At 36.5% G+C, this 13,744-nt stretch overlaps 1 protein-coding gene and 1 long non-coding RNA gene across 6 annotated transcripts in view; one reads left to right on the top strand and one right to left on the bottom strand.

Annotated features, from left to right (window-relative positions):
* Positions 1-6,787, bottom strand: part of ikzf1 (IKAROS family zinc finger 1 (Ikaros)) — a 30,695-nt gene extending 23,908 nt beyond the window's left edge. For all 5 annotated transcript variants that reach the window (XM_067385896.1, XM_067385898.1, XM_067385897.1 and 2 more), the window contains exon 1: positions 4,250-6,787. In XM_067385896.1, the coding sequence (XP_067241997.1) occupies positions 4,250-4,547 (298 nt within the window). In that variant the 5' untranslated portion in view covers positions 4,548-6,787. The remainder of the gene's footprint in view (positions 1-4,249) is intronic.
* On the top strand, positions 2,359-7,302 carry LOC137020408 (uncharacterized). The gene is made up of 2 exons (XR_010895193.1): positions 2,359-3,310; positions 6,794-7,302. It is a non-coding gene; the product is annotated as an uncharacterized lncRNA (long non-coding RNA).
* Positions 7,303-13,744: the final 6,442 nt, after the last annotated feature.

The raw sequence follows: 13,744 nt of genomic DNA, 5'->3' as shown, positions 1-13,744 counted from the left end.
GCAACGAAACTCTTCATGTACAGTACAGTATCACACTGTTGACTCTTCCCTTAACCTTACCAGTATTCAACCTCAATATAGCAAAAGGTTTTGCAATTATTATTATCATTTCTTTTTTCTTTTTCTTTTTTTATATAAGTGCATAGTGGTTAAAATTGCAACTTTTTAAAAGATGTTGATTGAGGTTAGAGTCAGGTCAGGTTTGGGTTTGGGTTAGGTGCAATAAAAATGCATCATATGTGACGCATTCCTCATACCACAAACTAACCATCTATCATCTTGAAGGCTGATGCACTGCCTTTTCATAACTGAGACACATGAACAGGCTCTATGGAGTGGAGAAGTCGAGTGCATCAGGTGGGTGGCGGTATGGTATTCCCCTACGCCCCCTTCTCTGAGCAGATGTGAGAGGGGAAATAGTGATGGTGTAGACAAAGAGCGAGGAAGAAAAAGTAAAAATACTCCTCATGCATAATTATTTTAACCAGAGGAAAATGCTTGCTTTATTCTCCCACTTAAGCCACTCTGGACTAGTTATCATATCAGTTACCTGATCAGCCGACTTTGGTTTCACTTTATTTTAAGGTGATGTAGTTACATTGTACTTACTCAAATAGGTACGGAGTAATATTAATTAACTATATGTACTTAATATAGAGATAAGGTTAGGGTTAGGTTTAGGGTTAGTTACTCGTAATTATGCATGATTTACAGTTATTGCTATAGTAAGTACATGTAGTAACGTGTAACTACGTCACCTTAAAGTGTTACCACACATTCTGTTGACTAAAGTAATGTTGCACCTACATGTCTACTAACTCTCAAAGTGTTAGAAGAGTATTAGTAGACTGGTTCGAACAAGTTGACATGTATTGCAAAGTTACTTATAGTCAGTAAAATGTCTGTTGGGGGACCATCACAACAAAGAGTTATTGAGATATTGAGCAGACAGTATACTAATACTCTAATGAGAGTTAGTTGACATGTAGTTGCAAAGTTATAGTCAACAGAATGTTCAAAAGGGACCATCAAAATAAAGTGTTACCTTATAAATACAGGTAGTAAAAATAAAATTGTTACTATACCAAATGTTATCTCAATTCACACATTCAGTTACTTCTTTTTTCTGAAGTTTGTGCTTGTGTTGTCAAACCTCGGTATGCGTGTAGGGCACTGGTCACAGTCAAGACAGGAGATTAGCATAGTCAAGCATATTATCATAGCGACAGGAAGAGCTCTGTGGGTTTTAAAACACCATTAGTGTGTATGTGTGTGTGTGTGTGCATGTGCGTGTGCATGTGTGTGTGAAAAGAAAGGGAGTGTAAAGGCTAGGAAAACAGATGAATGTGTGAAAAAAAGTTGAAGAGATGGGTGGAGACTCGGCACTGCAAAACCGTTAAACAGACAAAATGCCAAAGCAGCACTTGGAGCCATTCAAAGGTGAGTATGACTTAACTAAAGAACTACTTGCAACAAGTGCAGTTTCATCATTTCACTCAGGGACGATTACATAAAGGACATCTTATTGTAATGAGTCAAGAAGGGTTGCAGAGGGTAAATGGTGGAATTTTTGCCTTTGCATAAAACAGCAATATTATAAAAGGATGCAAAACAATTCTGGGAATTTTTCCTGATTTCAGTGGGAGCAATACTGATTTAAGTCATAGCAGAAATATATATATATATTTTTTCCCATTCTAAAAATGATACAAACACAGATGCCTCATTCAAATAAATATTTTGATGTTAACACAAATGTAGTCTTATGCTGCTTTCTGCTTTTTCGCTAACAAATAATAATTTAATCTATTGTTCATTGATGTCTTCATTTAACGGTTTAGTTTCATTGCAGTAAGTTCAAAAGAATATTCTAACATGAGACAAATGTATAGTTTTCCTTTTGGACACCTGAAGAATGTTTAATATATTCTAGTTCACACAGGTGGCACTAATTTAATATTCATTTTCCGTGAACAAGCATCTTCACCACGTTCCTCTTTTTTTCTCTTGTTACAAACAATACTGAAAAACTGAAATTCCTAAAATCATGCTTTTCTTAATAAAAAATATTAGGCTTATCTTATATTATATATATATATATATTTATATATAGTGAATTCAGGTTGATTAGGACACTTTTTTTCAAATCATCTCAATAGGAATAGGACAAAAAGTGTCCCAATTATGCTGAATTCACCCATATATATATATATATATATATATATATATATATATATATATATATATATATATATATATATATATATATATATATATATATATATATATATATTATAAAAATAAACATCAATAAAACAATTATAAAAATGCCTTCAGAAATGACAAATGTGGCTCTTTTGCATAGTTTGTCCATATTGGATAATGGTATAAACACTGTAAAAAATTATGATTTCTAATTAGGAGAGCTGAACTTCTAAACAATGTTTAGTTTCTCTCTCTAACTTTTGTCAAATGGGATATCCACTGACTGGCCTGCCTTGCATCAGTGAGGATTTCATCACATTTAAGGGCGTAGGATAGAGTGATTGCTATCTTTCAAAGATGATATGCAGGAACTGCTTTCTGAGGCTGTCACAGAAATAAAAGAAGCTCACTTTAGAAGCCTCATTTACATTGGCCACACTTCACCACACTGCCATTGAGAACACTCGTTTTATTCACTTCATCATTTCATTTCTCTCTTTCTCTGCGCACATTTTAAGGTGCCACATTAACGTGTAAAATAGATTTTACATTCATACATGCCTGAAACAAAGTGCAATAAATGTTGTCATATATGGCGGTATTACGCTCTTGAGATGCGCAAAAGTTACAAACATAAACTGTGAAACTGTTATTTTAAGTGAACGGATGTGAAAGCCATCCTTTTTTTTTTTTTTTTTTTCTTTAAAAGATAGATTAAAGTTGTTTTAATCGCCTCAATAAGTTAAAAACTGAACTGGAGTATAAAAAAAGCGGTTATTGTTTTCTTGAAGGCCTACATTACAGATTTGATAATTATATTTAATTGGTAATTATTCGTATCCTCGTAAAATAAACTTTGTTTGTCTATAAATTTGCGTTTTTCTCAGTAAAAAAGTTAGATGAATCGCTTCTCTCTAATAATGTGAGAAGTGTTGTGTCTCGCGCGCGGTATTTTTACACAATCGATCAATGCCGTTTCTCTTGTGTTGCACATATGACTCGTTCCGTGAGCACTAACGAGTGTACAAGAAACCAAACAAGGGCACAAAAGAGAAACTCGAGACACTCACGCATCCACGGAGAAAGAAATGACCAAAGACATCGTGTAAGTCATTTTCGCCTGTCTATCACTGCACATAATAATAACAATAGTAAAAAAAAAATGCTCACAAAAATAGCCTAATATCTTTTATTATTATTATTATTATTATTATTATTAAGTAAAAACTAACTTGCTTGTTATCACTTCATAAGGATCACATTAGGTTTCAACCACTTTGACTTTAATTACTGAAGAAAATCGAGTAAAAATGAAAGTGAAATGAATGAAAAGATTCTGTTCTAACATAACGAAGAAAACAAACGTTTTAAAACCTATTTCTGAAAAACACATTCTTAGCTGGAAGGACAAAACTTTTCGATTTCATAAATTTCCCCAGACATATTACTGATAAAAAAAATGGGGATGTTATTAAAACAGGCTTTTTTATTTTTCAAAGAAAATGTGTTCTCAAAACTCCATATTGCTAAAAATAGTGAGGAATTTTCATACTGAGCAACAGGTGCGTATGGTAAGATAATGAAAGTAACGTTTAAAGTTGAATTTAAACGAAATATTAACAACGCACATAATTAAGGAATGCATGTCCTATATTTTAATGTCATTATCAATTCAATTACTGGAAAAAATTCCACTCAGTTCCACGTTTGGGACATCGGGAAACTTTTTCCATATGGAAAACTGGAAAAAATGAAACGATGAGGCGAAAAAGAAAAGAAAAAAGGGAAGAAAAGTAAAACATATCAACTATAGTTAAAACTACTGATGAAGAAGCCCTGCGCAAAAGTAATGTAATTACGCTTACGCGCGCGACGAACACGCCTTTCGCCATGTCAAGAGGATATGAAGCGCTTGCACCTGCTACAGAGTTCAGGACAAAAACTTCCATTACGCCAGTTCTTCTCTCTCTCACTTACTTAAATTGTACATTTTAATCAACTCTTTGACATGTGTCACTTGGAAAGGCCCGTGAGGGTTATTTACCTGCTATTCCTTGAGTTTGCAGTATGAAGCTCTTCCAGCTGTCCCCCGCCGCTCCATGCGCACAAGTTCTCAGCGCCGCGGCAGCAGTCTGGAACTCTGTGCGCGGTCCCTCCCCTCTCCACTGCACTTCCTCCTTCCAGCCCAGCATTGCTATGTCTCTGTGCTCGTGCGAGACATTTTGCAAGCTTTTATTCCAGAGGCCGAGTCTGCTCGGGGAATCGAGGCAGCGGAGCTTGGCACTTCGCTTTGTATCGTGCCAATAAAAGCTGACACCCAGTAGACCATCACTGGCAGCCATGCATGAGATGGGATGAGGCGGGTTAGGACAGTGGACTGATCATTTCTTATTTATTTATTTCTCTCTCTCAGAGGGACGGGGTCTCTTGATCTCGTGTCACCTGTTTTAGTGATGTCGGAAGAATACTTTTCTTAAATGAGAAGTGAAATGATGTCTGTTTAAATGAGAAATGGAAAAGTGCACTACATAGTGTTTCATTAATTAGTCTAATTGCTGTGTAGGGCAGAGGGGCCGGAGCCCACTAGAGGGCCTCATCAAACTTACAGATTGATTTCAAATCATTTAAAATACCTTATTTAAGAACAACATAAGAGTGCTGTCGTATTAAATATTAGCACGGCTTGTGATTATGGTCGATCTCAGACATGTTGACAACAAAACCAGTTAGAGTCATGGGCGATCACAGTCCACTGCCAACTTCAGCTTCTGCTCCGCACCAAACATACTCTGATCTGGAACGATGTGAATGGATATGATACAAAACAGTGAAGTCCCAGGGCTGTTATAGTAAATATGAGCACTCTTCAGATTAGAACTAATAAAAGCGGCTTATTCTTTTGTTGTCTTTACTGAATGTTACATTTTTCATTAAGAGCCATAAATTAAATAAAAAATGGGTAACACTTTAGCTTAGGGTCCAATTTTCACTATTAAGTTGCTTATTGGCATGCATATTACTGCGATATTGGTTGTTTATTAATACTTATAAAGCACATATTAATGCCTTATTCTGCATGAACTTATTCTACATCGCATAATACCTAAACTTAACAACTACCTTACTGACAATTAATAAGCAGTAATTAGGAGTTTATTGAGGCAAAAGTCATAATTAATAGTTAGTTAATATTGAGAATTGGACCCTAAATTAAAGTGTGACCAATGCATTAGAAGGCTTTGCATATTGTCTATGGGGGATTAGAGGGTGGAAATAAAAGGTGGAGATCTACTTCCAGTGTAAACTCTGCATCCATATGCATACAATTTAAGTTAAATATGATCTAATTTGCCATGTTTATGCACCTGGCCCGAAGTTAACTTCCGGTCTATGTTTATAGAACGTATCTGGTAGTAACTTTGTCGCATTTAAGTTTGGCCAAGTATAGCGATTCTTTACTTCTACTGGTACCCCAAAATAATACTGGCTAGACATAGTTTTAACTTGCTAGCTAATGTAATTTACTTATTTTGCTTGTTATCAGAAATAATCTACTTTGGACTCTGTTGTTATCAATTTTTTTGTGGAGGTGTACCCAAAGTTAAGTTTGGGCCACAAAACATTTATGTTGTTGCCGTTGAAACCAAACCTAGGGTTCTCTTCTCAATTTTAAAGAACCTTTGTTGCAAAAATGTTCTGTAAGGAGAAATGTCTTAAATGATGACATAATAGGCTACTTTCATGTTTAAGGATTTCAATATAATATGCTTACAAGCAAGCTGTTTAATTTATAAAACTGAATAAAGTCAAAAATGAAATAAAATTAATTAAAACCAAATCCATAAAATGATCTCAGGATGGAAACCCCTAAAAGGCCTGACAGAACCCTTTACGTTTGTACCTTTTCTTCTAAAGGTGCACTACAAAACTCTCAAATCGCACTTGACCGATTTGTATCTTCTGAGATTTCAATTAGATTTTTAGAAAACACACATCATGGCATTAAAGAAGATGTTGCTTGATATGAAAGCTGAACATCCTGTCAGTTTCTATTGAATGAAGGGTACTTCACGTTTGGAGGAACAGCAGCAGACCAAGTCTATTAATGGCATCTTTTAGTGCATAGAGTTTGATTGTGCTTTTAAAATACCTCTAAATGAGGTCTTTTGCATATCCATTAATTTGTTTTAGTAACAGTTACAATTTTCATAAGATTTTGACAGTACAAACTGACCAAGGCTGTGTTTCTCAAAAGCATCGTAAGCCTAAGTTGATGGTTGACCATTGGTGGCAATGGTTCTATAAGCTTACAATGTCTTGTTCAATATTACTTTATTAAAATATATCATTACACTCAGAATGGATGTACTAACAATACTGCTACCAATCATCCAAAGAGATATAATTTTTGCATTAATATTTATAGAAATAGTCAATAAATAATGAGTTAGAAAGCAATTTTGGCTTAAACAAATAGGGTTATTTAATTCCCATGTTTTGTCATTATATTTTAAATGACGTTTCCGGTACATTGCCTCATGGCTGTGGTAGTGCCGTAATAATTTTTTTTTTTTTTTCCCTCTCCCAGTGATCCAAATGTTTGACCGTTCCAGGTAGCCATATCTCAGGAGCTGCTGGTGCTGAGTCATGTTGAGTCAGAAGGAGGCCACTCTTATCTCCTGTCTCCAGGAGGACTTTTTCAGGCTGTTGGGTGTGGGGTGAAACAGGAACCCTGGATGATGGTGGCTTGTTTTTTTCAGGACAACCTGTTATTTGTGTAGGTTTGTGACCCTCTGGAGAGGCAGAAAGTTTTTCTTCTTGTGATATCATAATAAACGGAGTAAAAACTGGCTGTGACATTACAGAGGGACAGTCTAATCTCCAGAGACGACATTGAGGGAATGCTTTTGGTGTAGGGTGACTCAGCAAACTGTGTTCTAGCTCCAGACATTGCCAGCAGAGCAGAGAAGAGACTCGCAGAGCCACGGAGGTGCATGATGACTCGCACAAACTGCTATGGCTGAGAGCATGCATAGCCTTTTTGGGGGTTATGATAATAAATGTGTTTTATTCAGGCAATAAACTTTTGGACTGTTATGTGTTGAACATTAATTAGATACATTTTCAATTCATTAACAATTTTCTTTCTGCTATTCAGTTTTGGGATAAGTTACCCTAAAAAAGTAATTAGCTATTAATTACATCTTCAACAGTGTAATTAGATTACTGCAATAATTACTCTCTGTAAAAAGTATTGTTTATTAGTAATCACACTCTAAATCCATTATCAATCCCAACCAGTTGAACAACACACGGATAAACAACTCTTTTAATTCTTTCATATAAGTAATAAAAAATTGCATGAATGTTTCTTGAACTGACCAATGTATTTAAAGGTAAAAGGTTACATTTAAAACATATATTTTGTCTTTGAATTGTTCTAGTCTACTAAGTATTTAATGCAACTGCATCAGAAGTAAAAATGAAGAGTAATCCCTAGGTGCGTCCCAATTCACGTACTTATACACTATTCTAAGACGTTTTTAAGTATAAATAGTGCAAGTAGTGCGTTCACACTGAAAGTTCCAAAAAGAAAAAGTGCACTTTAAATACCCGGATGATGCACTAAATCAATGGAAAAAACGAAGTGCGGAATGTTCATGCACTCAACTGTCGCAGATTTAATTACATTGCGGAGGGGGAGGGGGGATCAGACTCCAATGTTAAATAACAAAATAACCTTATACAATTCATGCACTACACAGATGAGTACATAGTGCATAAGTGTATAGTGCGTCATTTGGGACGCCATTCCTTACTTTACTTTTTCAAAGGAAAAGTAATAAAATTACAGTAATGAATAACTTAGTAATGCATTAAACCCAACACTGCCACTATTAATATTCTATTCTATAAATAATTTAAAAATTTGACTATAAATATTAACTATAAGTAACTACATGTCAGCTAGCTCTTATTAATTTACAACTACATGCCAACTAACTCAGAGTATTAGCTTATAGGTTAGGGTTTGAGTAGAACAAGTTGACATACTTGCAAAGTTACTTATAATCAGTAGAATGTCTATGGATGAGCTTCAATATAAAGTCTTAGCAGACATTTACAGTCTACTAATACTCTATCGAAGTAAAGTGTTACCTTAAATTTGATCTAATATTCTATATTCCCCTAAAGAATACGCATATTCTTTTTTGTAATGCTTCAGTTGTAATGCCATTGGGTTTAAGTTTTATTTATTTATTTAAAAAAGTGCAAGTTCTAACAGGCTAATGTCATGTCATGTCAAGTCAAATGTTTTTACATTACGCTTTCACAATACACATTGTTTCAAAGCAGCTTTACAGAAAATTAATGTTAATGTTCATAATATCCTAATATCTAGTTTATAGTTGCATTTAGAGTATAAAGCTGGATGATTCATTTCACTTTGTGATGATATAAACAAGCACATTGATATTTGTTTTAGTATAAATCACTTTACTCAAGTGTACTACACGTATGAGGATGAAATACTTAACCAACTTTATATAGAGAGCTGGACGATACATTTTGACAAATTAGAAAATCAGGCAGTTGAGGTTTGCTATATACAGTAGAATATCACTTTTTCAAAGTTGTAAATAAAACAGATTATTGGAGTACATTTTATAAGAAAATACTATCAGTGTTTCTACTTCAAAAATTTCACATTATTTCAGTGTATTTGTGTTTCTTAGAAAACTGCTAGTAAATTTCACAAATAATTACAGAGTAAAAATGGTTTCTACAGTGCGTATGTATGTGAATAAAGTTGGATATAATATAGATCCTACTTTATACATATAGCTGTGTGATAATAGTTTACGTTTTCTGCAAAAAGTTAAATAAATACAAAAAAGTTCTTAGTTATGGCCCAAATAATGCACTACACACTATGGATTTATATGCACTATGTTCTCAACAGTCTAGTGCTCCAACCTTGATCAAAATCACCTGCCTGTAGCCTTCTAGTAATCCTGAAGACATTGATTAGCTGTTTCAGGTGTGTTTGATTAGGGTTGAAGCTAAACTCTGCAGGGCAGCGGCCCTCCAGGACTGAGTTTGCCCATGGTCTAGTGCAGGGTTTAGCTCCAACCCTGATCAAACCCACCTGAAACAGCTAATCAAGGTCTTCAGGATCACTAGAAAATCACAGGGTTTGAGCTAAACTCTGCAGGGCAGTGGCCCTCCAGGAACAGATTTGAGGAAGTCTGGTCTAGAGTATGACTTTTATAAGGTTATTTTGTCATCCAGCATCAGAGTCTGATTTGGCTACATAAAGCAACAGATGAGTGCATGAAGTGTCCCACATTCCACACTTCCTTTTTTTTGGTTATTTAAGGGCATCATTCTGGGATTTAAAGTGTACTTTTTCTTTTTGGAGTTTTTTCTACTCACACTATTTATACAAAAACATGGCATAGAATAGTACATAGGCACGCAAACTGGGATGCAGACATAAATTTGGGGGAGTAAATAAAAAGTGCCAACAAATGTAAAACTAGTACTAATGATTTATATAGATACATCAGTGCACTTGCTTGAAGTTATAAAACATCCATCTATCCATCCATTCTCAGAACTGCTTGTCTTATAGGGTTGCACAGGTATAGAAATCTAATTTTAACTTAGGTAGCGAATGTATAACTGATTGTAATGGATTTGTTTTTGCATTCCAAATAAAGTTACATTTGAAAGACGGGTAAACATACTAAAAGTACAACATTTGAGAAATTCTTGTAATGCAACATGTTAGCATTAGATATTACAATCAAAATAAAAATGTATAATACGTTTTAAATAAATGCTGTAAATGTTCATTTCTACATATAATAATACATTTTAATATTAAATAAAGTTGTATAAATTATCCTTTGTTTTGTTTTATCAACAAATATAAATTAACAATGAGCAATAGTATAAATTAATGTTAACGTAGATTAATAAATGCTGTAAAAAAAAATAGTAGTTCATTGTTTGAAACCTAATGCAGAAATTCCTTAGCACTTATTACTAAGCACTAGCTCTTGGATTTGATAAGATGAACATTCACTAATTTCACCTTGGAGAAACAAGAACTATTAAACATATTATCTTAAGTTATCCAGTAGCAAATAAACATCCTCTTATTGCTTATTTCATGGATCTTTGAGCAGCTTTCACACCCTCTAATTCATGACTCCAACAACATGTAATCCATAATTGGTTTAACTACCTAAATAAGTCCGAGATGTTTGCGATTGGTAATCACTTTAATAGTCTGCTGTATTTAAATTCTTAATCTGGGGCCGAAAAATCTCACTTTCTTTGGGAAAGCATTATGCAGGGGATGTCAGAGTAAATTAAATTCCCCTCTGCACACTAAAGCATCAATTTCCTTATGGTAATTATCTGCGGGAATAGATGTGTCACTGGAGGGAGTCAGGCATGCTTGACATTTAGCCTCTTTATGTGGAAATGACAAAAAAAAAAACCTAAGCGGCAGGAGGGAAATTAATCTCTCGGCCGAGCGAGTATGGTGAAGACCCTAAAGGACTGTCGCTGAATCAGTCATTATGTTTGTGACCCCATCTTGAAAATTGAGCCAATGATACGATGTAGACAAGAAAAAGACTAAGCTCAAGGAACTGAGAAGAGTGGAGAAAAGTATAGTCAAAATGATCATGGCTCTAAATTTGGGGGAAGCTTTTTGATTGGTGCAGTGAGCTTGGCTAAAAAAAAAGATAGATGCTAATAGTAAGAACGGACAGAGTTTAAATATAAAAGGAGGCATTTCTGTGAATTATCATATTTACTGAAAACAGCAGCTGCAGTAGATTTAGTATCTTAGGTTAATGAATTCTGAATCCAGTTATTACAAAACATGAACACAAATTATTTTTATGCCTTTTCACACAAATTATAATTACAAGGGGGAGATTATCGATAAATAAAGACTTATTTTTGTGTGGTTCTTGCACAATACTATGTTATGACCTCAAAACACTTTTTCCATAGCGCATAATTTGTAAACCAATACATTTTGACATTTGAATCAAATAATCATCTTCATATGTATGGATTTTCTGATGTAATAAACTTGCATGATTGCTCACATGGTACAGCATTGCACTCGCAGGACTCAGGTAAGAGTCACAACACTTAATAAAAGAGCTTCAGGTCTTCTCAGGTAGGTCCGTCAGGTTGTTTTGAAAAGGTGTCTAAGGGTGCTTTCACACTTGGTTCGATTGCCTGGACCGAACCCGAGTTCGATTGCTCCCCCCTCCCCCTGCCCCCACTAGACTGTGTTCACATTATATTATTTGGGTCCGACCCGCGGTTCGTTTGCGTCATCAAACCAGCAGCTGTTTACTACGTTGCTTAGTAACGATGGCACAGGAGAAGGCGGCAAAATGCATAACGTTGCTCTCCTCACTTTTATAATTTTGTTTTTGAACCGTTGGTTTTGTTCATAACGGCTCTTGCGTCTATCTGCCGAGAATGCTGAAGGCGGGCAGAAATGAGAAAAGCTACGCTACAGCTCTCTGTTTGCAGCACGTGACACACATCGGAAAAGTGAGTGAAACACACACAAACTCACATTTTTATCAAATAATACGGCATTAATAGCGGTTCACTTCCGCAATTTGGTACGTTTGCATTCATATCAGAAGCGAACCCCAGACCACCCTTTTTAAGCGGACTCGGGTACGGTTTGCGGGTGCGTACCCGAGTTCAGAAGACCATGTTCACATCATCCAAACGTACCGAACTCTGACGTCAATCGAACCCGGGTGCGCACCAAAAGTGCTAATGTGAAAAGGGTGGTCTGGGGTGCGGTCAGTGCCCAAGGAAGTCGACCGGAAGTTGAAGTCGGCCGGGTGACGCAATCTTGTAGCAGAACTTCACTTGCGTTAGCATCCCCACTGACTCCCATTCATTTTGGCGTCACTTTGACAGTGAATAACTTTACATCTGAGGCGTTTAAAGACTCCATTTGTCCATTATTTATTTCCAAAGATACACGACAATGTATAAAGGGCTCCATTACCTTCTATGTTACATTATGGCCCCGTAGAAACAGTTTTTGTAAAAATAAGCTAACGACTGCGTCATAACCACTCGACTCTCTGTCGCACAGAAGAGAAGTTACCGTACAGACAAGAAGAGAAGCTCGCAGGCAATCGGGGAGACGTCAAGAGAGAAGCCTACTGGCGTTACATTTTAAAATACTATACAAACTAATTAATCAGAATACTTACTCCTGCTCACTCACGCCAAAGAACTCCCGGCTCAAGCTCGCCGTCTCTGCAAGATTAACGATGGCAGTTTGCACGCACAGCTACTAGAAGATTTACATCTGTCAGACAGGTTGCTGACGTCATCAAGCTTAGTTTGAGTCTGCGCGTCAGAAAAGGAAGTGCTAAAAATCGCTAAAAATGGGCTTCACTTGTCTCAATTGAGTTCCAATGGGGTCGCTGTGTCCATTTCTTTTACTGTCTATGGGTGCGGTTCAAGTGAACTCCGGTACGGTTCGCTTCTGATATGAATGCAAACGTACCAAATTGCGGAAGTGAACCGCTATTAATGCTGTATTATTTGATAAAAATGTGAGTTTGTGTGTGTTTCACTCACTTTCCCGATGAGCGTGAGTCACGTGCTGCAAACAGAGCGCTGTAGCGTAGCTTTTCTTATTTCTGCTCGCCTTCAGCATTGTACAGTCGCGGCAGATAGACGCAAGAGCCGTTATGAACAAAACCAACGGTTCAAAAACAAAAATATGAAAGTGAGGAGAGCAACGTTATGCATTTTGCTACCTTCTCCTGCGCCGTCGTTACTAAGCAACGGAGTAAACAGCTGCTGGTTTGATGACGCAAACGAACCGCGGGTCGGACAGAAATAATATAATGTGAACACAGTCCAGTGGGGGCAGGGGGAGGGGGGAGCAATCGAACTCGGGTTCGGTCCAGGCAATCGAACCAAGTGTGAAAGCACCCTAAGTGGAAGTTCAGAAGACTGTGTTCACATCATCCAAATGTACCGAACTCTGACGTCAATCGAACCCGGGTGCGCACCAAAAGTGCTAATGTGAAGCACCCTTAATCGAACCAAACATGAAAAGTGTGAACGCACCCTAAGTTCGGTTGAATCATACCAGAGTTCGTTTGCCCCTTTGGTGCGGTTCGTTTGGGCAGGTGTGAAAGCAGCAATCGCACTCGGGTGCGCACCAAAAGCGGACCAAACAAACGTACCGAGACCTGCTTGAAGAGGTGGTCTCGGTACGTTTTCAAACAAACTCTGGAGCGGTTCGCTTGAGATGTGAACGCAATCTGACCCAGTTAACTGACCAACGAACCAAATGATATAATTTTCATAATGGAAAATATGATATAAAAAGCAGTAATGTCTGATTCTGTGAGTGAGCACATTATTTACCATATCTGAAAACTAACGAGCGCCTCTGTTGTGTAATTACACTTCTCCGTGCGAATGCTGTCCCGACGAAGTCTCAATTCCCGCT

This window comes from Chanodichthys erythropterus, chromosome 5 (assembly GCF_024489055.1).
Source record: "Chanodichthys erythropterus isolate Z2021 chromosome 5, ASM2448905v1, whole genome shotgun sequence".
Taxonomy (NCBI): Eukaryota; Metazoa; Chordata; class Actinopteri; order Cypriniformes; family Xenocyprididae; genus Chanodichthys; species Chanodichthys erythropterus.
The sequence above is the reverse complement of the archived record's forward strand: the minus strand, read 5'-3'. Positions and strand labels throughout refer to the sequence as shown.